The 27,605-nt window shown below is 40.8% G+C and overlaps 1 protein-coding gene across 1 annotated transcript in view; it reads left to right on the top strand.

Annotated features, from left to right (window-relative positions):
* The window catches only part of LOC129645359 (uncharacterized), a 288,071-nt gene extending 265,882 nt beyond the window's left edge, over nucleotides 1–22,189 (top strand). Inside the window, exons 15-17 of the mRNA XM_055570431.1 lie at nucleotides 18,808–19,026; nucleotides 21,424–21,676; nucleotides 22,163–22,189. Coding sequence (XP_055426406.1) covers nucleotides 18,808–19,026; nucleotides 21,424–21,676; nucleotides 22,163–22,189 — 499 coding nt within the window. The remainder of the gene's footprint in view (nucleotides 1–18,807; nucleotides 19,027–21,423; nucleotides 21,677–22,162) is intronic.
* Nucleotides 22,190–27,605: the final 5,416 nt, after the last annotated feature.

Genomic DNA, 27,605 nt, shown 5'->3' with positions numbered 1-27,605 from the left:
AGCAACAAAAATACTCATCTTTGAGTTCTCCTCTTTCTATAATCAATACCAGCACCCTAGTATACATTCACACATATCTGGTTGTAAGTTATATTCCTAATGAGTTGGTGGACTGACCAAATACTAGCTAATGTTCCCTCCTTTTGCCAATAAGAACACAATGACAGGTAAAAGGAAGTGAGAATTTGTACAGGACTATTTTTCAAATTCACGAGGATTTGGTCTCAAAGTACTTGGCATTGTTCAAGCCACATATAAATTCTCAAAGTATTGCCACACCAAGCAAGTTTTTTTGTTCCTTCCTGGTAAAATCTCCTTTAATACAAAAATTAACTGAAGACAAATTTACCAAATTTTCAGCCTAGTTTTCTCCTTGGAAGACCAAGGATTTAATGTCCTATAAATGATTTCTTTTCCTGGGTTTAGGAAAATAAAACTATTTTGGACGAAACTGTTAAGTCAAACATCGTAAATTTACTGTGCTCTTAATCTTGGGACCTTTATTTGAACTTATCAAGAGTGTCCTGTCATATTTTTAGCCCTTTCAATCTAAAAGTGAAAGCGAAAGTTGCTTAGTCGTGTCCGACTCTTTGCAACCCATGGACTATATAGTCCATGAAATTCTCCAGGCCAGAATACTGGAGTGGGTAGTCTTTCTCTTCTCCAGGGGATCTTCCCAACCCAGGGATAGAACCCAGGTCTCCAGCATTGCAAGAGGATTCTTTACCAGCTAAGTCACAAGGGAAGCCTAAGAATACTGGAGTGGGTAGCCTATCCCTTCTCCAGTGGATCTTCCCGAACCAGGAATCAAACCGGGATCTCCTGCATTGCAGGTGGATTATTTACCAACTGAGCTATCTGGGAAACACGAAGTTAATTTAGGGGTGGAGGGTGCAGAGAAATTTTCTTTTTAAATTTATTTTGTGAATTAGCATTTGGATGTCTCAGAGGTTCTTGGCCAATCTTATTACTTAAAGACACAAGATAACCTATTTTTAAAAGGCTTTTAACTAGCTACTGATATAATTTGTTATGCATTGTTTACCAGTTAACCTCCAAATTGCTCTTTTCTTTCAGTTAAAGAAGATACTTTGACTTTACACTGCCACTACACTATTTTTTTTAATGTGAATGATTGTATTATTTATTTCGCATGCTGCAATGCTTTCTGACTCTTTGCAACCCCATGGACCGTAGCCCACCAGGCTCCTCTGTCCATGGGATTCTCCAGGCAAGAATACGGGAGTGGGTTGTCATGCCCTTCTCCAGGGCATCTTCCCAACCCAGGGATCCAACCTGCATCTCTTTCATTGAAGGTATATTCTTTACCACTGAGCCACCAGATAAGCACTATTTATTTACTTGCCTGATAATTTAGGTTCAACTTTATTACAATATTATAAGAATTGAAAAAAGAATTGGTAATCCTTTCTGAAATAGATTCTCTTGCTTGGTACCCTCTTCATTTCTGAAAAGACATTTACATGTATTTAAAAATGAGTTTAAGATCACTGATAGGAGTTCTCTTTCTTAACAGGCAGAATGCTAATTTCTGTGACAGGTTTCCCTTCAGTCTCGTTGATGAGGAACTTCTCATGGGTTATTGTAACCATTACATTTGAATCAACAGCAAGCAATTAAGGTCTTTATATGGACTGTTGATCTCTACACTTAGTTTGTAAAAAAAAAAAAGCATAAACCACAATGTTAAAACAAATAAATAATCAAGTTATTCCTTATAAAAACAATTTAATATTTATTTATGAAATTTATGCCTCTAAACAATCATTATAAGAGACATATTTTGCCAGCTTGCAAAACATACTCTTTTTCTTGGTGACTAATACTCTGCAAGTGACTGAGCTCCATCTGGATTCCAGAATTCTTCTGTCCAGGGCTCCATGTCTCTGTGGAAGAAGATATTGTAGGGTGTCCCCAGAGAAAGAGAACCAGGCATGGCTTTCTTTACATAAAAGAAGCCATTTTTGGCCTAAGGCTTTCTGTGATCTAAGCTTGGCCACAATGCTTGCCCTAGAACTGGTCTCAGTAGTTAAGGATATTGAAGGAATAAAAGAAAGCAGGAATGAAGGACTCTTATCAGGCAAGAGCAAGAACAACAGCAAAGACCTGCATCAGTTTTAAAGACTGGTGGCTACCATTAGTCTGGAGCACTTTCTTGATCTGTTTTGCAGGATTTAAACTCAACTCCTCAGGTGCTCCAGTCCCTCAGTCCCTGAGGGGCTTGCCCCACTGCTCAGCTGGTGAAGAACCCGCTTGCCAATGCAGGAGAGGCAAGACACAAGGGTTTGATCCCTGGGTGGGGAAGATCCCCTGGAGAAAGAAATGGCAACCCACTCCAGTATTCTTGCCTGGAAAATCCCATGAACAGAGGAACTTGGCGGGTTACAGTCCATGGGGTTGCAGAGTCAGACACGCCTGAGCATGCATGCCACACAGGCACTAAAACACCCCAGACCAACTAGGACCTAAGGGAGGAGGATGTTGACCTTTCTGACCCTCTGACCTCGTGACTTCAGTCAACTAAAGCTTGAACTCTGTTGACCTCCCAAGCCCCTTCATGAATATGTGGATATTGTTCAGTCACTCAGTTGTGTCTGACTCTGCAGCTCCATGGACTGCAGCATGCCAGGTTTCCCTGTCCATCACCATCTCCTGGAGCTTGCTCAAATTCATGTGTATTGAATCCTGATGCCATCCAACCACCTTCTCCTCTGTCATCCCCTTCTCCTTCCTTCAACTGTTCCCAGCATTGGGGTCTTTTCCAATAAGTCAGTCTTTCACATCAGGTGGCCAAAGTATTGGAGCTTTAGCATTAGTCCTTTCAATGAATAGTCAGAGTTGATTTCCTTACCCTTAGATTAAAACTTCCCCACTTTTGCTACTGGGGAGACATGCTTTGGGAAAGATCCCCAGTGTACTCTTTTCTGGCTGAAAGTAATAAATCCTTCCTTCTCCCACTCTTTAACTTGGGTGTGTCTTTTGGCTCAACACCCACCAAGAGGCCAACCAAGTTTTAGTACCTTTAATACAGGGGTTTCCCTAGTTGCTCAGTGGTTAATGAACCTGCTGGCCAATGCAGCAAGAGACAAGAGTTTGATCCTTGGGTTGAGCAGATCCCCTGGAGCAGGAAATGGCAACCCACTCCAGTATTCTTGTCCAGACAAGCCCATGGACAGAGGACTCCGACAGGCTACAGTCCATTGGGTTGCCAAGAGTTGGCCATGACTTAGGCTAACCAGCAACAGCAACCTTTAATGCACTATTTTCTTGCTACTTGAACAAGGTGTCTGTTATGGGCTGAATCATGTCCCCCAGATTCATATATTGAAGCCCTAACCCCCAGTAAATCAGATTGCTACTGTATTTGGAGATAAGGTTTTTGAAAAGGTGGTTAAATTAAAATGAGGTCCTTAGGGTGGGTGCTAATCCAATATGACTGGTGTTCTTATGAGAAGAGGAAATCAGACACAGAGTCATATCAGGAATATACATACACAGGAGAAAGACCACGATGGGACATAGAGAGAAGGTAGCCATTTGCAAGCCAAGGAGAGAGACCTCAAGAGAAACTAATCTTAAAAAAAAAGAGAGAGAAAGAAATCAACCCAGCCAGCACCTCAACCTTGAGCTTCCAATCTCCGGAATTATAAGAAAACAAATTTCTGTTGTTTAAGCCACCCAGCCAGGTCTTGCAAACTAATAAGGGTCCCACATTTTCATTTTGTACTGGCCTATGCTAATGATGTAGCTGGTTCTGACTTTTTAAAGGATAATTTGATCCTCCTTTGGGGTGATTCTAACCCATATAAAAGGCGATTCTAGGAAATGTAGTCCAGTTTATCTATGTTGGCAGCTCAGCAAAGAACAGAAAGACTCCTAAGAAAGCAAACACATGCTCCTCCAGGCCCAGGTCACAGAATGTGTGGAATGTCAGCTGTATATTTAATACTTCACTGGACCCAAGGTGTGGAGACACAACATATTATGGACCCAGGTCTTGCTGAAATGAATTTCCATTAACCTGTACTTGTTCAAGGTGTAGAATTTGGCAGAGATCCTGAACATTTCCATGCGTGCGTGCTTTCTAAGTCACTTCAGTACTGTTCGACTCTGTGAGACTCTATGGACTGTAGTCCGCCAGGCTCCTCTATCCAAGGGATTCTCCAGGCAAGAATACTGGAGTGGGTTGCCATGTCCTCCTCCAGGGGATCTTCCCAACCCAGGGATTGAACCCCTGTCTCACGTCTCCTGCACTGGCAGGTGGATTCTTTACCACTAGCGCCACCTGGGAAGCCCAAATGTTCCCATCAGTGTCTTTAAAACTGTCCTTTAACGGATATTGCATCTTGCCATTTCCAGTTTGTGTCTTACTTTAAAAAGCAGGAGGAAAGTTTCCTGGCACTAAAACCATGAACCTTCTGAATTTATATAGGATTTGACACATTTACTTCTCGGCACCAGGGTGTTTGAAGCAGCCAGGACATCCTAGCTACGAATGCACATTCTTTCCTTCTTTTATTTTATGGTGAACCTTTGCTCCAGTGCTCTCGCAACAAGATTGTAGGCACTATAGCTGGGTGTTAACAGGTTTTTAATTTCGGTTGTTGCTGGAAGCACTGTGTTGGAAATTAGACATTTTTAGTACTTCATTTATCGTTGATTTATTCATCTCTCTTGTCTATGGATACGGTGTCACTACAGTGTGGTTCCCCAGTTCTGGATGCAAATGCCAGGGATTAGAGCATGCCTCTTGGCAACTCACCGTCATAGAATTGGCCAGCCTCAGTGCCTGGTGGCATCTGGCTTCCTGCTCTTCATTAAATGGGAGAAGACAGAAGAGTAATATTCTGATTTCTTGACTGAAATGGTTTCAGGAAAAAAACCACTAATTCAAATAGACCGCAGACCTCAACTTCCCATGGGAACAGCATTGTCTTGATCTGCGTTTCTGACACTCTTGCAGTCTTCCAGTAAACACCAATGCCTTGTCCAAAGTTGTGCAATTCCTAGGGGAGGAAAAAAAGCAGTCTATTTCTTAAAATACTTAAAAATTTTCAAAACATTCTAAAAATACATTATTTGAAACACTCTGCTTTTCAAAAACATAGTTTTCGTGGCTCTTTCCCTAATGTTTAGGACAGGGCCAAGCAGATAAAAGATTTTATGGACTTGAAAAAAATATATATTGAACCGAATGGGACTTCCCAGGTGGCACAGTGGTAAGGAATCTGCTTATCGATGCAGGAGACACATGAGATGCCAGTTCAGTCCCGGGGTCAGGAAGATCCCCTGGAGAAAGAAATGGCAACTCACTTCAGGATTCTTGCCTGGGAAATCCTCATGAACAGAGGAGCCTGGAGGGCTACAGTCCATTGGGTCGCAAAGAGTCAGATATGACTGAGCGCTGAGCACGCACGGTTGAACAGAATGAACGTATTATTCCAGGATATCCTGTTTTCCCAAATAATTCTATTGGTTTTACTTTCTCATTACACAGCAGCATTTACAAGGAATTAGATCTGAAAGTCTAAACAAAAGCATTAATAGTTCTTTCTTTCAATACTAACATTCGTGGCAGTTATAATAAAGCCATCTTAGTTGATGTTAAAATTTCCCTATTTTCTCTATTAAATAATTAAAATAGCTGCTTATTTGTACAGGGCTTTGGAAGAGAAGTCTCAGAAAATGGTTTTTACGTGTGTCAGACTATTAATATTGCTGCAGCCACATTTAATGTTTTCCCCTTTTCCTCATTAATTGGGTAATTATCTCATGAAGTCCTTCCCATATTAAAAATTAGTTGAAAGCCGGTGCAGCGGGGGCAGTCAGAGGCGCACAGCAGGGTGTTCAGCCAGCTCCTCGCGTCTCCCAGGGGCAGCTCGCTGGGACTCAGAGAGCCTCGTTCTCGCCTTCCAGATGTCACCTTGAAGCAGGCTCCGGTCCCTGCACCCTTCATACGAAGTCAATGCTCCACCAGTGTTTACTCAGTGGGTGACTCAGTGGTGATTCGGTTATTTTCCTGTTATGACAAGGTGGTGCTGAATCAGCAGAGTGGCTCACCTCCCAGATTTTTCCTCACCACACGCTCCTTCAGGTGTGTGCCTGATTGCTGCCCTAAAAATGGATGAGGTTGCTCTCAGCGTGCGTGCTAAGTTGCTTCAGTCCTGTCTAACTCTTTGGGACCCCATGGACTGTAGCCTGCCAGGCTCCTCTGCCCATGGGGTTCTGCAGGCAAGGATACTGGAGTGGGTTGCCATGCCCTCCTCCAGGGGATCTTCCCAACCCAGGAATCCAACCCACATCTCTTGTCTCTTTCGTCTCCTGCATTGGCAGGCAGGTTCTTTACCAATAGAGCCATCTGGGAATCCCCATAATTGACTCCTTGACTTGTCATTTGTTTATTACATCAAACTTTCCAAAGAAAGCCTTATATTTAAAGGAGGATAGATTTTTCCTTCAATGTTGGAAGTTTGGAAGCTCTTAACAGTTAGCTCGGGCTCCCCTGGCGGCTCAGTGGTAAAGAACTCGTCTGCCAAAGCAGGAGACGTGGGTTTGATCCCTGAGCCGGGAAAATCCCTGGAGAAGGAAATGGCAACCCACTCCAGTGTTCTTGCCTGGGAAATCCCATGGATGGAGGAGCCTGGTGTGCTCACTACAGTCCAGGGGGTCACAGAAGAGTAACAGTCAGACACGATTTAGCGACTAAACAACAACAGTTAGCTCTCCTGGGTGTACCCATTCTGAGAGGAGACCCATGCTAATTTGATACAATAAGAACATGATTTTTTTCAAGCCGAAGAAATATATTTAGCTTTCCTCTCTTTATTTTTTATCCAGAAGTGTCTAATTCAGGATACGAACAATTAAAGTAAATGAGCCTTTTTCCAAATTTTGTTAATTCTCAAAGCCCTTTGGGGGGACATCTATTTCCCTTTTCTGTGACGAAAGATGGGAGCCACCTAGGTTAGTCCTGTTACCCTGCCATGACTCTCTTCTGGGCTTCTGCTTTTATTTTGTTATGATTCTCAAGCTCTTAACCCTTGACCAACCCAAATCCTGCCAGGCTTTCAAAGTCCCCTCAGGAACCATCTCTCAGGAGATGGTCCCTAACATTCCCCGCTAGAGTGACTTCTTATCCACCCCAGACTTAAGGTAACCTTCTAGTTAGACAGTCCACGATCAGTATGAGCCTATCTTTCTTCCCCAGGGAACAAAAGAAGAGAGACAGAGACCAGAATATTTCTTCTCTGTTCTCCTAAAATAGTGTTGGTTGAACTAGAGGTGATGAATAAAAGAATATTATCCAACCTCACAAAGTAGACTTGAGTTGGCAAAGGCAAGACCTGTCTTTTGAGGTTAAATGGAACTTCCTGCTCCATGGTATTGCTTTCCAGGTGGCATGGTTTGCAGGAAGGAAAAACTGCCACCGTTGAGCAGTTTATGCTTGCTCAAGGGACTGGGGCATTCAAAAGGAAACCAAACCTACGCTGGATACAAGGAGAGACGTTACCAACAGTGGCAGTATAAGCGAATGGCACTTGTTATTTGTTAATCCTGTACAATTAACACTGACATGGGGAAAATATGGTTTGCAGGGCTACAGTGTAATCACAACATATCCCAGGAAATCATGTAGGATTTAATGGCAGGTGTGAAATTAACCAATGCTATTTTCATAAATGCCATAATTAACAGATTCCCAGGAAGAAGCCTTTCAGGTTCTGTAGAAATTCTCAGCAGTCCTTATGCATTTACTGGGGAAATGGTGGGTGTGCCCCTAAACTGGTTGTCTCTCTGAGATTTTGACCTTTTCCAAATTTTAAGTGAAGTGGTAAATATCAGAACCATGTCTGCTTGTCGATTGCTATTCCTCCTTTGTTTCCTGTGTTTTAAAAATGTGTGTTGCAGGTATTCGTTCAAGTTTTGCTTCCACTAAAAACATTCTCTGTATTTGGCTTTGTTGTATTTGCCACTTAAGAATGCAGAATTTATTATTATGTGCTTAAAGCAATCATTTAACACTGACATTTTAAGCACGACAGTAATCCAAGTAATTGTCACCCATTCAGTTAACTGAAAATACCCTCACTTCCTGAGACAGCTAATTATAATGCAGCGTTACTATCTTTTCACTGTAGACATGTTTGTTTTGTGTTTATTTTGGTTTAGGCTGTCTTCAAGGACGTCCCTACTCTCAGACTTGGCAATCTGCCCTTATTCATTCTCTGCTGGTTTCAGAAAGTAAATGAAGACACTATAGCCACAATCTTGAAGGAAAACAAGAGGATTTTTGTTTTTCACGAGCGTTGCCCGTGACTTCAGGATTTTGGATTACGAGTTGTTTCTGGAAAATCTGATCAGTTGTTATATAAATGGGGATTAATTTCCAAACATGCTCAACGGTTTTAGAAGGTGAGATCAGATATCTCAGGTACTACCCTTCCACATAGCTCTTCACCGCTGTAGAAAGACAAAAGGTAATGCCTTTTTGGCTTCATAAGACTTAGGCTCCAATTCCTAGTGTGGTTTTCACCCCTTGGGGAGGTCTACCATTATTTGCCTCACATAGGGATTTTGCACTGTCCCTTCTTTTGAAAATCCTTACGTTCAGGAATCTAGAATTCCCTTATGTAGTATTGGATGGTTCCATTCAGAGCGAATTTAGAGGGTTGTTAAGTAGCCCATTTACTTTTGTCACATCATACCATATCCTTCTTTTCATTTAATATACTGTGCTCTCAAACTGGGGGCTTCCCAGGTGGCTCAGTGGTAAAGAATCTGCCTGCCAATGCAGGAGATATGGGTTTGATGCCTGGGTCAGGAAGTTCCCCTGGAGAAGGAAATGGCAACCTACCCCAGTATTCTTGTCTGGGAAATCCCATGGACAGAGGAACCTGGCGGGCTACTGTCCATGAGGTCACAAAGAGTCAGACACAACTGAGCAACTGAACATGCATACATGCACTCTTAAATTGCCTATTGAGCAATTTCTTTTGTGTTTACCAAGTTAGACCTAATAATTAATGTTGTAAGGAATAGTACAGAAGATATAACATTTTATATAATAGTATTTTTTCACCATGTTTCTGAACTTACTGTGTGTGTTCACGTCTGCAGTTGCCCTCAGGAGATGCAGCTCCAGGGCTGCAAGTTGCTTTTGAACACACACCCCCACACACTCACTGACACACATACACACACTCACACACACTCACACACACAGATGCATAAATACACATACACAGTATATGCAGACACATAGATACACATATACACATAGTCACACACACTTACACTCATATGCACACACACACACACACACACGGAAGCTCGGCTGGAAAAATGTTTTGTTAAGGAATCTAATGGCAACGTCTCTAAATGATACTTGCTGTTTGTGGTACAGGCAATGGGGCATTTAGTAACGATCGCCACAAAACATACCCACACGTGGAGCACCAACCACAACAGCAACGTCTAAATCAATACTTAATCCAATTTCTCTCTCCTACTAGCATTCTCAGAAACCTGCTCCTTGCATCTCATTGTCCAGAACTGAGTCAGATAACCTCCCGGTTGCAGAGAGGAGTTAGAGACAGGAACCTCTAGATTCTTTTTGCCTTGAGAGTTGGAGGTGGGCCAGGGACAGTCGGATTGGAAAGTGCTTTCTGGGAGCCAACGAATCATTGCTCCATGGTCTGTGCAAATCTTACAATTATTTTAATTAGCTGTTTTTTGTTGATCCACAGGAAAGAGGTTCTCCCCCTCCTTCTTGCCCTTTCAAGCCCCAAAACTGGCAAACATTGAGTTTATATTAGGACTCATATTAGGATTCTTTGGTCAAAATGACAACAATTAATCTACATTTGCGCAAATTGAAAGAACAGTGGGAGTGGATAGTGGTAGAATATAAAGAAGAGAACTGGCCAGTGGCCTTGGGGATGGCTAGACCCAGGGGCTTACTGGCTCTGATTAGAATGCTTTCCCCCACAGTCATCGTCTGACCTGGAGCCAGAGTGTTTTCGTCTCATTCTGGTTTCTCCACCTCTACAGAGTGGTCTTCATATCCTCCCAGCAGTCACACTGTCTCTCATGATCCGAGGTGTCCTTTTCATGACTCTCCTTGGTCACAGGAACTATTCTTGTCCAGAAGCCCCTCCTGCAGAGCAGCTGACAGTGAATTGAGGAGGAGGGACACACGCTTTGCCTCCTTGCCTTTTTTTGGGACAGTTCCCAAGGGCCACTCCAACTCCAGGGCATCAGTCAAGGACTCAGCTACACCCTCCTGAAGGGCCAGGATTTCCTTCTCAGCTCTGCACCCTCTGCACAGAATAGGTGTCTGTGGATCTCAAGTTCTCTTCCTGGGGGGTCCTCTGCCTGCAGCACTGCCTCAGAGTGGAAGACTCTCCAGTAGGAGACAACCAAATGTTTCTGGGACCTCTGTTTACCTTGGTGTTCTAATCAGCATTGTCAGGTATCTCCTTGGATAATGTGTACTTCAATAAGTGTAAAGATTAAGAAGCTGTCATTTTACAGGTCAGAGTTTCAGTTGACAAAAATAGTACATCCTTGCAATATAAGAATATATATGCAACATTAAGTCAGCCACTTAATGGCTGTTGATCAGTTGCTAAGTCGTGTCCCATTCTCTGTGACCCCATGGACTGCAGCAGGTTCCTCCATCCTTCACTGTCTCCCTGAGTTTGCTCAAATTATGTCTATTGAGCCTATCTCATCCTCTGCCTCTTCCTTCTCCTTTTGTCTTCAATCTTGCCCAGCATCAAAGTCTTTTCCAATGAGTTGGCTCTTCACATCATGTGGCTAAAATATTGGAGCTCCAACTTCAGCATCCGTCCTTCCAATGAATATTCAGGGTTGATTTCCTTTGGGATTGACTGGCTTGATCTCTTTGCAGTCCAAGGGACTCTCAGGAATCTTCTCCAGCACCACAGTCCAAAAGCATCAATTCTTTGGTGCTTAGCAATGCGTTTTGCAAGCTGTGATCGTACTTTTGTTTCAGGTTGATATCCCATAATTCTTACACCATATGTGGCTTTTTAAAATAATGCTTTTGTAATATGTTTGAAAACCTCTTTTTTTAAAAAAAAATATGCAGGCAAAGCACTTATAAAAATACCATTCAAATATAACTTTGAAGATGCCAAATGATTTATAGAAATGGGATCATTATTTAAATGATTCATAGAATATGTATTATTATTTTAACTTAAGATTCTCCATCCATAGCAAGTTCACAACAAATAGGTCAGGTTCTCATTACCTTTCTTTTCTAACTTGGTAGTAATTTCTGACATTCTAGTTCAGTCTGCCAGGTGCACAAACTATGATTTCTTTGGAAATATGGCTTAAAAGTTAGACTTATTTGCCCTGGGGAAACAGGCTCGGTAGTCTTGATGGAAGGTCAGTTTCCAGAAATGTCTAGCTGTATTTGGCCACTTGCAGATGTTTCAATATGTGCACATACATGTATATATTGATACAGAGACTCAAAAATTACTCTGAAGGAATTTAATTAGCTCTTTAATTTCTAAATTTCCTCAGAGCTATCAACACAAATTACTTTTTATAATAGGTGGCTAAATAAAACAACTCAGAATTAAATTGGAAAAAGTGTTAATATATTATGTATTTTGTTGTGCTAAATTATGAGAATATATGACCCTCTATTTTAAGTCATTACTTAAAAGTTTTCAAAAAAAAGATATGCATTAAGGATTACTAAAACTTGTCTTGATATAATTGGAAGAATTTAAATTTTATTTCAATAGCTAAAACATGTCTCTGAATTCAACAAAGGAGAAGAGAGTGAAATTTTGATTGTTTTCCTTATTACTTATTTAGAAAATACTATAATTATTATTGATGGAAAATTATTTTTGGCTAATATTAAATTGACACTTGTTATGAGAGAAGTATTGGGCTTCCCTGGGGGCTCAGATGGTAAAGAATCTGCCTGCAGTGCGAGATACCTGAGTTTGATCCCTGGGTTGGGAAGATCCCCTGGAGGAGGGCATGGCAACTCTCTCCAGTATTCTTGCCTGCAATCCCATGGACAAAGGAGCCTGGCAGGCTACAGTCCATGGGATCTCAAAGAGTCAGACAAGACTTAGAGAGTAAGCACGACACATGAGACAAAGTATTACATTCTCCCTTTTGATTGCTCCATGAAACTTTGAAATAGGTATTGTAAGTAAGTATCTTATGGGTATTATTTTAGAGAGATTAAGTACTTTTCCCAGGGCTTCAAAAATGGTTCAGTGGTAAAGAATCTGCCTACCAATGCAAGAGATGTGGGTTTGCTCTCAGGGTCAGGAAGATCCCCTGGAGGAGGAAATGGAAACCGACTCCAGTAGTCTTGCTGGGAAAATCTCATGGACAGAAGAGCCTGATGGACTGTAGTTGATAAGGTCGCAAAGACTCAGACATGACGTAGGTACTGAACAACAACGCTGATCTTATGTATATAATCCTGCATCTTGCCAGCGCAATTGTTTTCAAAGCTAACTGCTTTTGTGTTATTGCTCCAATTGTTAATCAAATTTCCATTAGGCATAAACTATTTAGCTATTTTCTCTGATAAAGTGCTTTGCAAACATTTTATCCAATTAGGCCTGGCAGATGCTGGCAAGGTAGATGTTCTTCTTCTGACCAACACATTAGCTGCAAAGGAAAGTGATTTCACGAAGTCAGAAGGAATGCTTCGATAATAAGTGTGACGAAACTGCACCTCTGCTTCCTGCGCTGGTGTCGTTCAGTCCGGAGCACTGGTTGCCCTAAGCTCGCGTATAGCTTCTCTATCATAAAGCAGCCCTACATTTGCTTATATTTCACTCTAAGAAAATTTCTCTTGGAAAAACAGATTCATTCTATTGTAATATTGCATCCAGTATTTGTTACTACGGAGTATTGGAGAATGTGCTCTTTGGGGTGGGGGAGGGAGGATTGTGAGTTTGGGATTAGCATGTGCAAACTAGTATATATAGGATGGGTAAACAACAAGGTCCTAATGCACAGCAGAAGGAACTATATTCAATATCCCATAATAAACTTTGTAATGGGAAAAGACTGTGAAAACCAATGTATGTATGTGTAACTGAGGGGCTTCCCAGGTGGCGCTAGTGGTAAAGAACCTGCCTGCCAAGGCAGGAGGCTTAAGAGACCTGGGTTCAATCCCTGAGTCGGGAAGATCCCCTGGAGGAGGGCATGGCGACCCACTCCAGTATTCTTGCCTGGAGAATCCCATGGACAGAAGAGCCTGGCGGGCTACAGTCCATGGGGTCACAAAGAGTCGGACACGGCCAAAGGGATGTGGCATGCACGCATGTATGACTGAGTCACTTTGCTGTACAGCAGAAATTACAACATTGTAAATCAACTATACTTCAATACACTTTTTAAAAAAAGAAAATAGTTTTAGTAAACGGAAAAAAAAAGGATGTCCTAAAGCAGAAATACACATGTTAAATAAAAGATATTATTTTCAAAAAGGTAAACGGACTTTGGTTACCTTTGCTTCAAGATGTAACTTTATTTTTGAAGTTTGATTTCATGTTCTTTTTCTACTGGAGGATAAGTTGTGTCTGCCTCTGCCCCTCTCCGATGCCTCCCACTCCCATTCAGAGACTGTCACTGGAAATAACAGCCTTAAGAGTTTGGGAGTCTCTTTGGAGTCCTTCAACATACTCAATCCCTGTTTTCTCATTAGAACATTCATACTTCTGTGCCTCAGTGGGAATGATCAATTATTTCAATGTCAGTAGTGATACTATTACCCCTAAGATTTAGCAATTTTCAAAGATCTTTTAACTTAATTAGAGGCATTTTTTGTAAATTGAATTAAACCTGTTCAAAGTACAATGTGTTATGCTAAAAGTATACTACCCACTTGGCCAAGGAGACAGAATTTTAGGGGGAAAAATCTAGTTGAAAAATGCTAACCTCCAGATAAATTTGTGAAGTTTTCTTTTTTGAGACAGCTTTCTAAATGTTGGGAGAACGGGTAACAGTTTTGTCCAAAGCATTTTGTTAAATGTGAATGTACAGATACTTTTGTGAAAGTATTTCCCCCAATACTTGAAACCATGACAAAACAAGAGCAGATTTGGACATTTTAATAACTTTGGTTAAAAAAAGAAAGCAGACGCCATTTATAATTTACATAGATTAATCCAATAACCAGCACATGATTATAGTAACTCATTTTTACTAATGTTATTTCTTTCCAAATAAGTGTTTCTTCATCTTGACATATATATATATATTTTTTTAACCTCGTTTTCTTTTAAACATGATGTCACAGTGAACTGGCCCAAAGAGTCCCTACCAGTCAAACCATTGAATGATTCACTGCCGTGCGCTTATGAGGCTTCTCTCAGCTGCCATTTAGAAAATCTTGAGGGCGGTTTTCTCATTCTTAGTCATCCCTCCTCATCACCCTCACCTTGAAAAATACTTTGCGGGCTATCGATGGTGCCAGAGAAGAGTCCACACTCCTACACAGGCGGACCAGGCTTCTTTCACTTCTGCAGCTTCGGCCTCTATCAACACTACTTAGTGATACAAAGACCTGCTCCACCCAGTTCAACGCATTTCCTGGTTTAGAAATAGGACTTTACTCCTCTGAGAATGACCTGTGTGACAGAATGCCCTTCTGGGTGTCCCGTCCACCCCCTCACCCCCGTGTGTTTAATTCCTCTTTGCTTCACAGATCTCAGGATTTGGTCCTTCCCAGACCTAAGGACTCCTGTTCACTGTAGGAGAGAGTTGAGGAATGCATTCCATGCTTTTTTTTTTCTTTCTTTCAAAGCAATTTTGGTATTATTATTATTGTTTTTTAGTATTATTGCACTGATGATCATAGAAATCTTGTTTTATTTCAGGTCTCTATAAGGACTGGGCATGGAAGGGGGATATATGTGTGTCATATGAAATGCAGCTGAAGTCCAGAGAAATAGGTTTCATTTGATAGCTCAATACTGGATGACCTCCCGATTCCTCATGCCCTCTGGCAGCTCACCCCAGGAGCGATAGACGGGCCGCCTGCACGAGCCGAGGCGTGGCTGCCGGCCTCAATGTGATTTTGCAATGATCTGTGCTCTATGGCTGCCTTCATAACCAACAAATCAATTCCCACTGTTCATATTACACACCCCAGTGGCAGAGGCCATTTGTTATCCTTTTGATGGTCATACTCTTTGTCCATAACCAAGAAAGATTACAGGGGAAGGAGAGAAGAGTCGAAATGTGGATGAAGATATTAGGCCGTGGCACCCTGTGTCACAGCGTGCCTTGCGTGCATACAAGAATGAAAAAGGTACTTTCTTTCCAGGCAATTTGGAAACATGGATGCACAATTGTCTTTTGAATGAAATCTACTTTAAGAACAATATATGCAGGGAGCATTGTGGATGAAGTTCTATGTTAGTGCGCACTTGTATTTCAGGTGTAAGTTCAAAACCATTAGGAGAAAGCACTCACGTAGACTTTGTCATTCAAGAATTGTTTATGAGGATATAGTTGACTAGTTTTGTTCAGTTAATGAGCTTTTGGATGCACCCTTTTATTTGGCATCATCTAGCATCTACTGATTCTTTTATTAATTTCTATCTTTGCAGTGTCCAATTTTTTAAACTCTGATGCCAAGGTTTTCCCAATCCTTTAAGTCCAGATGGTATAGTTACTATTGTTAGGCAAATAAACAGGAACAAATACTTAGTTGTGTTGACTATGGATAAGAAAATTGAATATTATGAATTAGATATAAATGGTATGCAATGAAATTTTGGTGTTATTTATCCTAAATCAAATATCCTATAAATGAATATGTGTATCAGAATGTGGCTGGGAAACCCTTTATTGGTGAAACTAATGGTAAAAGTATGACTTGATAGTGAGTTCTGGGCATAAATATTTAAACTACTTAGTCATTTCATGTCAATAAATGGAAAAAAACAGTGGAAATTTCCAAAGGTCAAAGAAGCTACTGTCTTTTCTGTTTTGCATCATTTGAGATTTTCCAGTTTTTTGCAAACAACACAATGTCAAATCTGTGTTTGATTTTCTCTTCTCTTTGAAGAGGCAAAACAGTGACAGAATAATTAAGTGAAGAGGAGATCATGCACAGAATATTTTCCTTCAGCAGGGTAGCAAGTCCTGAGTTTCATTTCGCATGATGGTAAATGTGTTCTGGAACCCTTCTATAAGAGAGTCATTCTCCTGACAATTTTGCCATTAGTAAACCAGAGCCTCTTAGGGGCCTGTTTCCTGTTTGTTCCTCATTTGAGTAACTGAAAAGCACACTCAGTACAAGATGGCACATAGCTTTCAGTGAGACGATGCCCTCCTCCTTCATGGAAAAAGACACCCGAGAACAATAATAAAATGTCAATGTCAAGATCAGCACCTTATTAGTCCCGTGCAGACCAGAAGGTTAAAGTCATGGATTGGAATTTTAAAGGGAATAATGGATTTTCTTTCACTGACCGTTTATAGTTTTTCTTCTTTTTACCTCCCAAAGACTTACTTCTATGACTTATCTTCTTTTGGTGGTACAATTGCCATTTATTTGATAGTCTTCAGAGAGAGATGAACTTTTGTATATAAAATCTTTGGAATCTGTCTATGAATTTCATTTCGCTTAATGTTCCCACAATGCCTTGAACGGCTGTGGTTAGTTAGTTACTAAACCCCTGAACTACGTACCACGGAACCAGCTTCTTTGCTAATGTGTTTATAATCAGGACTAATTTTGGTTTAGGAATTTGCGGAATTATCGTAGAATAATTCTAGGATTAGAAATATTCCTAATAATTCTAAGAGGTCTCTTGTGTCTCGTGCATTGGCAGGTGGATTCTTTGCCACTGAGCCACCTGGGAAGCGCAATTCATACACCATACCATCCGCCTATTTAAAGCGTTCAATTTACAGTTTTTAGGATATTCACACTGCTGCAGCCATTATCCCAGTTCACTTTAGAACATCACCCCCAAAGAAACACAGTATCCATACGCAGTGAGGACTCTTTCTTTTCCAACTCCCAACCCTTCCTTGTTTGTTTGTTTGTTTTTGCAAACGATACTTTAAAAAACATTTGAAAACATCTCCTGCTGTCGATGCCACACAGAGAGAGGAAACCAGAGCTTCATCAGAATCACTGTATCTAACTCTTTCATGTTTCGTTTCAACAGAAAGTGTCCGTATTGTATTAAAGAATGCAAGAGCTCTTAAGTTTCAAATTCTCATTCATGTGTTTTTAGTGGTATGCGAGTCATTCACGTCAATTTTCAAAATGAGATAGTTAACTTTGAACCAGTTATATGCCAATAATTAAATGTAACCTTAATAGAGAGGGATCATTATGAGTAGGTGAGGTAAGCAGGACTATGGTATAAATTTTAAAGATTTTTTTTTTTACAAAATTAGTTTATTGTTTACAGTGATTTATTTTCATATTTCTTTATATAGTTTAATTGCAAGACACACATAACCTATAATGCATCATCTTAACCATTTTGAGTGTGCAGTTCAGTTGTAAGTGTATTCACGTGGTCAGGTAACCCATCTCTACAGGTTTTTCATCTTGCAAAACTGAAACTCTATACCATGAAAGGACTTCCCTCTGTCTCTCCCCTGGACCCTGGCAACCGGCATTCTGCCCTCTGTCTATGAATTTGACTACTCTAGGCATCTCACATAGGTAGAATCATACAGTACTTTTCTTTCGGTAACAGGCTTATTTCACTTAGCATAATACTTTCAAGGTTCATCCCTGTTGTAGCATGTAGCAGAATTTCCTTCCTTTTTAAGGCTAATAATTATTCCACTTGATTGACAGCTAGGCTTCCCCCACTTTTTGGCTATTGTGAGTAATGCCGCTATGAACATAGGTGTGCAAACATCTTTTTGGGATCTTGCTTTGAATTCTTTTGGATAAACACCCAGAAGGAGTAATGCTGGATCATATGGTAATCATGCTTTTTTAATTTTTTGAGGATCTGTTGTACTGTTTTTCATACTGATTATATGGTTTTATGGGAGAAGGCAATGGCACCCCACTCCAGTACTCTTGCCTGGAAAATCCCATGGATGGAGGAGCCTGGTAGGCTGCAGTCCATGGGGTCGCTTAGAGTTGGACATGACTGAGTGACTTCACTTTCACTTTCCACCTTCATGCATTGGAGAGGGAAATGGCAACCCACTCCAGTGTTCTTGCCTGGAGAATGTCATGGACGGAGAAGCCTGGTAGGCTGCAGTCCATGAGGTCGCTCAGAGTTGGACACGACTGAAGCGACTTAGCAGCAGCACATGGTTTTATATTCCCACCAACAGTGTTTAAGAGTTCCATTTTTTTCAAATTCTCATCAACATATTATTTCATCTTTTTTTTTTTTTTTCTGATAGTAGCCATCGTGTTAACAACAGGTGTGAGGAGATATATCATTGTGGTTTTGATTGGCATTTCCACATCCATGATTTTGTGTTTTGTGGGATCTTAGTTCCCCAACCAGGAATTGAACCTGGGTCCTTGGCAGTGACAGCTCAGATTCCTAACCGCTGGAACACCAGGGAATTCCTGATATCCATGTACCTGTATGTTCCCCTTTAGTAATCCATTGTAGTGGAAAGGACTGTGACTAGTTTAAGTCCCAGGTGGCTAAGAAATACTTTCATTCAAATTTACTTTCACTGTGTCTTCCTTAGCATTCTCAAAACATCTTATTTTGGGTTGCAGTTAAGCCCAGGACTTATCTACTGTTTCTTTGCTTGTAGTCGTTCCTCGGCCGCCGCTAACGCCGCATCTGGAGAATTCTTCAAGCATCTCTGCTTTGTGCTGGTGTCAGTGTGTTCCAAACTTGAGTTCGCTCAATGGCAAAGCCAGGGCTTCTGGTACATCATCCTGCTGATGGCTTCTCTCTGGTTCCTGAGGCTCTACCTGCATTATCTCAGCCAGTGGTTTTTCCTCCAGGCCATTTCAACTCCTGTTACAAAGTGAGTGCTTCCCCCGGAAGTCAAAGGCATGCATTTTCGTCTTGAGAGGCCAATGAGAGTACAAAACTCCTCTCTCACCCACTTACCTTAAGACCTACAATGCAGGTATAAGTTGAAAAGACAAAAATGTCTTTAAGAGCAGGAATGTCTATTACAGTTAGATTCTCATTTTGGGCCTATGTATACAAATATATAACTGGTGCGTCAATATTTATTTAAAATTTAGCAGATTCAAATATGTTCTAATATCTGAGTAGAATCCAAAAGGGCATTTAGCAACAATATTTTATCCTATTTTGATTTTATCAGAGTGAGACTTAGGCTGAGGGTATATTAGAAGTAATATAAGTATGATTTATCATCTATCCTCAGAGAAGCAAAGATTGCTTCTTCTGCAAAATGATTGAATCTAAACAATTACCAAACTCAGGTCCAGGCAGCTTTCTGGGCCATTATCCTCTGGAAAAAGATGATACTGTAAAGGTTATCTCTCCATAAACATGATTTCAGAGACACTGTAGATAGACAGATAGATGTCAGTACAAGTAAAATTTTCTCAAATGTAGATGGTACAGATAAAAACAAAGATGTGTGTATATTTTCAATTAAGAGGATTGCAAACTATTTAAGACACTTTGAAAAATAATGATGATTTATGTTATACATATACATATACAGTTATTGGTCATCTTTTGGAATTAAATCACAAACTTCTGTATATATTATAGCATATGAAAGTTTAAATATACTGAATAACTGTATCTTCATGGGAGAATGAAATAGGTCTTGTATTCCTTTCTTTCCTCCTTCCTCCCCTCCTTCCCTTTTGTGTGTGTGTGTGTGTGAGAGAGAGTTTCTAAAGTAGAAAAAATAAATATTATGTGCTTGGGATGTTTGCTTTATACTATTTGCTCTGTTACTGTTTCAATAGGAAAGGCAGCTCTGTCTTTATTGGTTGTTAATGAAATGAGACTGCACAGATATCTTGGTATCTCAGTTTATCTAATTTCTTAAGCAACAGAGGATCTAAGCTCAAGAGAGAAGGGGTATATGTATAGGTACAACTGATTCACACTGTTGTATAGCAGAAACTGACATAACATTGGAAAGTAATTATACTCCAATTAAAAAAATAAAAGAAAAAGAATCAAAGGACCTGAACACTGGATATTTTGTATTATTGCCTAGTTCCTCAGGCTGGAATCATACATGTCATGTTGCAGTTATAGGGCATGACAACGGCTACAGCAACAGTGAGAATGTTTCTGTTTTTTCTGTTAGGTCCTCTGATAGAGAAATGTATACATCTTATTTTATTTGATACTCACAGTGGCCTAAGAACAAAGCACAATAGTTTCCTTCAAAGAAAAGGTCAAGGAAAGGATAAAATGAAGAACTCTTTTTAGTAGAGAGCTGATAAGCAGGATACACAAACAGGATTAACTACAGAATAGCAGCTCTATGAGGCTGAAACACAGGGGAGGGAAAAATGAGAGTCAAGGATGGCTCACTTTGCTTGGAAAGAGGGCGCCAAAGTCTGGATGAAGGCTTCTTGAATTACTGGCTCCCCTTGGAGTCAAGCCTCAGATCCTAGGTTGTGTGAAGCTGTCCCTTTAGATGCTTCTGGGGTCAGCACTGTCGTTGTGGTATGTAGGGGCTCTAGCGAGAGAATCGTAAGCAAGACCGCTCAGCGATGTGAAACTTGCCGAGAATTATGAGATTTATTTGTATTTCTGATTTCTGTTAGAGACTGCTGCTGCTGCTACTGCTGCTAAGTCGCTTCAGTCGTGTCCGACTCTGTGCGACCCCGTAGACGGCAGCCCACCAGGCTCCCCCGTCCCTGGGATTCTCCAGGCAAGAACCCTGGAGTGGGTTGCCATTTCCTTCTCCAATGCATGAAAGTGAAAAGTGAAAGTGAAGGCACTCAGTCGTGTCTGACTCTTAGCGACCCCATGGACTGCAGCCCACCAGGCTCCTCTGTCCATGGGATGTTCCAGGCAAGAGTACTGGAGTGGAGTGCCATTGACTGAGTCGTTACTAAGTCCACTGATATACTTTGATTTCAGATAGCCTTCTAGTCAGTATGTCGACCTGCTGGCTGGTTTTTAGTCTAAAGAACGCTCTGCTTAGTGGATTAAAATGGTATCCTTTCTATGACAGCATATGAAATTTACAAGAACAATGAACAAGGTAGAATTTGCCATTTCCTTGAAAGTGAGCTGTTGAGATTCTAAGGAAAAGATGAAAGACTTCTAACACTTAACTTTGAGATGCTGTTAAGTGTCACAATTTCTGCATTAAAAATAAAAACACATTGTTCTGCCAAGTGTTTTGTTTACTTAGCGTTTTATGGAATTCTTCTCTTTGCACGGGTGTTGCTCCTTTGTTTTCCGGCAGATTCCGTTTTTCCCCCCTCACAGTGGAGCTCTGCTACCCAGCCTCTTCCCTTCACGTCGCAGAAGAGATGCTTGTGGTTGTGGTGGGGCCTTTCATGCTGAACGCAGTGGTCCTTCCCTTGGTTCTGGTCAGATGGGGCTGTCAGCTACTGTTTGCCTTCTGCCCTGACGTCCTGTCAAAGTTAATCATCACCATGGGACTGTGGGCAGTTCTGGACCCACTGGCAGTATTCACTGTGGATACTGTCCTGGGGGTAAGTCAAGTAAAATAATTGGGATATGAGTCCTTGACATAGAATGTAATGTTAGTGCACAAATCAGTTGACACGGGAAGCTTTGATAATCATGCTTAATTCAATATGTGTCTTAAATTTAAGTTATTCATTTTCTCCTCATAATAAAAATTTGTGGATGTCTAATGCAATCATTTTAAGTGTAGTTTTAGCTATGTTAAACACTTGCAAAAAACAGAAAATAGTGGAGATCAAATCCAAACTAACTGGTACATTTTCAAAATTATTACAAAGAAGGTTTCTTTTGTAACCTTTTTGGTAATTTTTTTTTAATACAAAGGATTTTCACAGCCAAACTTTGTAAAAAGTAAGTGTACAGTAGTTCCTTTACTCAGTTAGGTTATTTATTTCCTTTCGATTTAATACTCTGTAGTAATAGATATATTCAAGAAGAAGAGCTTTTTAAAGATTTCTAAATAATAAATAATTTAAATAATTTCTCCACAGGCATTTGACATTTGTGATGTTATATGAAATGACAAAACAGTGCATTTTCACTCTAAAATATATAGTTTAAGATTTCATAATTAACAATGATATACTACAATATGAATATGTATAAAACATGCTAATAATGATTCTAAATCAAATATTCATTCATAAAATTATCTTAATTCGTGTAATAATATTCCTTAACTACTCTATTTCTCCTTTTAAGAAGATGGTTTTCAAACTGGTATATGTATGTTTCGACTCTATTCATTGTGTCCAGCAGATCATAGCTTGGAGAAGGAAATGGAAACCCACTCCAGTATTCTTGCCTGGAGGATTTTATGGCCAGAGAAGTCTGGCAGGCTACATTCCATGGCCTCGAAAGAGTCGGACATGACTTAGCGACCAAACCCCCACCACCACCAGATCATAGCAAGGGGATTTTTGATGGACCCTGCTTGTTAATTGTGTTTGAAATAGATTCTGCCAATAATCAAACCAGTCAATCCTAAAGGAAATCAGTCCTGAATATTCATTGGAAGCAGTGATGCTGAAGCTGAAGTTCCAATACTTTGGCCACCTGATGTGAAGAACTGACTCATTGGAAAAGACCTTGATGCTGGGAAAGATTGAAGGCAGGAGGAGAAGGGGGCGGCAGAGGATGAGATGGTTGGATGGCATCACTGACTCAATGGACATGAGTTTGAGCAAGCTCCCTGAGTTGGTGATGGACAGGGAAGCCTGGTGTGCTGCAGTCCATGGGTCACAAAGAGTCAGACACGACTGAGTGACTGAACTGAACTGAACTGCCAATAATGGCTTCCCAGGTGGCTCAGTAGTAAAAAGTCCATCTGACAATGAAAGAGACATGTGTTTGATCCCTGTGTCGGGAGGATCCCCTGGAGTACAAAATGGCTACACACTCCAGTATTCTTGCCTGGGAAATCCCATGGACAGAGGAGCCTGCCAGGTTACAGTCTGTGGGTTGCAGAAGAGTTGGATGTGACTTAGTGACAACACACACACACACACACACACACACACACGAGTGTTACGTTCATCTGCTAGAATCCAAGTCAGCTTCCATCAGGTCACAGACCTCTGTACTGGTTCTGAGATGGCCCTGCTGGAGCCTACTTTCCTGTAGATGACATCAGAGGCCCCAGGGTAAATTAACAGAGCATGTTTTGTCAGCTGCCTTTGGTACAGTGGACTATTCATCTGATGCTCTCTCTAGGGAATCTGGTTGCAACAGGAAAGCCATTCCAGGAGGGCTGTGAGATCTCAGATCATAAAGGGCAGCTGCTCATCCTCCCAGATGGCTTCCTATGTGATGTTGCAATAGGACCACCTCACCTTCTGAGGTGGCTCCTCACCTTCTCAGTAGACACACGAGGCCCCAGGAGGAGCTGGGAGATACCAGGGGCAACGGTCCTACTGGAAGGTAGATAGCATCCTTCTCTGCCCCTCCTGCTCAATAATCCTTGGTGGCAAGTCTCCTTACTAACCTGGAGTCCACAAGAAATAGGAACGTGGACAAAATCCAGTTGGTCCCAGCCAATCTACTCAGAATGTGAATGATGCTAATCAAAGGGGTGAAAAGACTTAGGATGGGATGGAAAACACAACCACTTCTAACTGTAGCCCACCAGACTCCTCTGTCCACGGAATTCCCCAGGCAAGAATAGTGGAGAAGGCTGCCACTCCCTTCTCCAGGGAAACTTCCCAACCCAAGGATTGAACCCAGGTCTCCTGCATTACAGGTGGGATTTTTTACCCTCTAAGCCACCTGGGAAGTTCCTCTAACTGATCAGGCTCTCTGTTCTGACCTGTCATCAAGGCGGTCCATGGTACTGAGACTTCAGACAGGCTAGACACAGGCTAGAACCTGAAAGCAACTCTTCTAAGTACAATCTCGCTGGCACACGATTGTACCTCTAATCCTTTACATGGAGACTGGACACTAGGTACATGAGCAAGCTCGAAGCACACTGCTTTTAGTTCATTTTAATGATGTTAAATTTACATCTCACAGAGTCACCAATCACACTTATCTGCAGGTTGTAAACAGGGTTCCTTCCTCTCAGAGATAAGAAGTCTGCATTCTCACACAAGGCCGAAGAAGCCATTAGTGGACTTAGAACCTCAAGGGCTCTAGTCTTGTGAGAGCAGCCTGGAACCCTGAGCAAGGGAAAGCCAGCCTAGCGAACAGCCAAGGCAAGGGAGATGTCTTCTCAGATCTGCTGCCCAAAGTCCTAGCAACAGGCTTACATTTTGCAAGGGAAATCCATTTACTTCTGTAAATCCCAGAACAGCACATAGAAATAAGTTCTGGAGTGGTGGTGGAAGAAGCAGTAGTTGAGAGTTGGAACATCAGTGCCAGATATTTTGATGTAAGAAAAATACAAGTTAACCTCTCCAGGCTTCTGGTTTTTTCTATACATGTGTACTATGGATTCGTTTTAAACGTGCCCTTTGCTGTTTAGTCACTATGGTCGTGTCTGACTGTCTTGTGACCCCATGGAGTGTAGCCCGCCAGGCTCCTCTGTCCATGGGATTTCCCAGGCAAGAATGCTGGAGTGGGTTGCCTTGCCCTCTTCCAGGGGATCTTCCCGACCCAGGCACCAAATCCACATCTTCTGAATTGCAGAAGGATTCATATTTATATAATGGTCAGTTTAATAAATATTTTTTAAAAAGTAGAGAAAGACGTCCTTCTCACTTACATCAGGAAAAAAATACCTTATTTACATTTATATGGCATATGACTTCCACTTGAGATCATGAGAGTCATAATTAAAGAACATTCATGTTTAATAAAACTCAAAGGTCAAAGAAGTCATATGACAACATCTTAGGCACACAGAGTTTTATATTCGCTTTTAAAGACCTCTTAGCCTTGTATTTATTTCTAACCCAATATAGAATATATTTTCCCCTGTTTAAAATAAAGATGCTATTAAATTGACCTAATGTAAACTTTTGTTTTCAAGCTTGCATTAAATAGCCTGATAACTTTTTTTTATAAGTTTTTAAAATAGCCATCTATTTTACACACAGCACAAATTAAATTTCTTTCAAATCTGCTTCAGAAAGAAAAGAATCTTTCTACCATGGTATTTAATTTCTTCATATCTTGTGCTCATTAAATCAGAAGTTAATAGTACATAAATAAAACATGGCTTTTACTTTATGAATTGCATGTAGAGTACACTCATTTAAACGCTTATAGAGAAAATGAGAAAACCCTGGTAAGCCAACCATGCAAGCCGGGTCTTTTCCTTTTCCTTCCTGCAACTGAAGATACGATCAGCTTGTGCACCTTGAACATTTAATTTACAAACAAATTATACTATCAGATGGTTTTTGCATACTTAAATTAGCTAACTTGATGATCATTGTTTTCTCCTTATTATTATTATTTTTTTTAATTTGTATCTTCTTTTGTCAGCGACTTACACAGAGGGAGGAGACTCCAGTAGCTGATGCAGCAAAACTGTACTGGATGTTTGAAAGAACCATGCAATCTGGAATTCTTGGTGTGATGCTCACAGTGCTACTTTATGTCCTACTGTTCATCATTTCGTGTTTGATTTTATATGTGTATTGTCTCAGGTAAGGTGTTCCAGTCCTGTTCTTCAGAGTGTTCAGCCTCCAGTCTTGTTATATGTTGAGGCTGTGGGAATATGGATAAAGAAGAGAGGGTAGGTGCACGTCTCCACACTAAGGTAGAGATCTCTTTCTTGTGTGTAGAAGAACAGCCAAGAAATTATTTGAGCTTTGGGGAATGTTTTCTCCTTTATAGGAAGAACTAATTTTACTGTGAATCATTACACTTGTTTCTTCAAACCAGGGACCGACAAGAAACAAGCAGCAATCCCATGATACACAATGACATTCTGGAAAATTTTCTGGAAGACTTGTCTAAATTTCTCTTTTCTTCACTCTTCCAACTCACTTTCTTCCCTCTGTCACCACCCCTGACAAAATCATCACAAGAAGAACCATCCTTCAACGTTGAGCCTGAGTATCATAGAGGTAGACTTGACAGGTTGTTAATTGAGCAAGCAAAATATGTGGGTGGAGAAAAACAAGAAATGTCCAAATACAAGGCTGTATAAAAGTGCTGGGAAGATTTTCACGCTGTTCATGGCTTCCTTTGCTGGCAGAAGCTTTTTGTTTTGTTACAGTCACGCTTGTCCAATTTTACTTTTGTTGCCGTGCTTTTTACAAGTTTTGAAATTATTTCCAAAACTGATGCCATGAAACTCTCCTCCTACATTTTTTGGTATACATATTACAGATTCAAGTCTTATATTTGTACTTCATCTATTTTGAGTTCATTTTTGTGAGTGGTTTAATATAAACACTGAATCTTACTCTTTTGCATGTAGATATCCAGTTTTCCCAACAGCATTTATTGAAAAGACCACCCTTTCCCCATTGTGTACTCTTGGTACTTTTGTTAAAGATCAGTTGACTATATGCATGGACTTATTTCTGGGCTCTCTAGTTTGTTCTATTGCTCTGTGTGTCTGTGTTTATGCAGTACCATACTTTTATAACTACTGTGGTTTTATAATACAATCCAACAATTCCAGTTCTGGAGATTTATTAAAAAATATTAAAATCAGGACCTTAAAGAGAAATTAGCACCCCCGTGTTCATTGGAGCACTATTCACAATAGCCAAGCTTCCCTGATGGTTCTGATGGTAAATTGTCTGCCTGCAATGCAGGAGACTCAAGTTTGATCCCTAGAGAAGGGAATGGCTACCCTCTCCAGTAGTCTTGCCTGGAGAATTCCATGGACAGAGGGGCCTGGTGAGCTACAATCCACGGGGTCACAAAGAGCCAGACATGACTGAGCAACTAACACTAACTCCTAACTAAGCTATAGAAACAAGCTAAATGTCCATTAGCAGATGAATGGGAAAAAATGAGGTATATACTTACAAGGGATGGAGCCAAAGCAAAAAGAATACCCAGCTGTGGATGTGACTGGTGATAGAAGCAAGGTCCGATGCTGTAAAGAGCAATATTGCATAGGAACCTGGAATGTCAGGTCCATGAATCAAGGCAAATTGGAAGTGGTCAAACAAGAGATGGCCAGAGTGAATGTCGACATTCTAGGAATCAGCGAACTGAAATCAGCAAACTAAAATTTAACTCAGATGACCATTATATCTACTACTGTGGGCAGGAATCCCTCAGAAGAAATGGAATAGCCATCATGGTCAAAAAAAGAGTCCGAAATGCAGTACTTGGATGCAATCTCAAAAATGACAGAATGATCTCTGTTCGTTTCCAAGGCAAACCATTCAATATCACAGTAGTACAAGCCTATGCCCCAACCAGTAACACTGAAGAAGCTGAAGTTGAACAGTTCTATGAAGACCTACAAGACGTTTTAGAACTAACACCCAAAAAAGATGTCCTTTTCATTATAGGGGACTGGAA

This window comes from Bubalus kerabau, chromosome 3, assembly GCF_029407905.1.
Source record: "Bubalus kerabau isolate K-KA32 ecotype Philippines breed swamp buffalo chromosome 3, PCC_UOA_SB_1v2, whole genome shotgun sequence".
NCBI classification, from domain to species: domain Eukaryota; kingdom Metazoa; phylum Chordata; class Mammalia; order Artiodactyla; family Bovidae; genus Bubalus; species Bubalus kerabau.
Note: the sequence above shows the minus strand (reverse complement) of the source record. Positions and strands in the feature narration are given on the sequence as shown.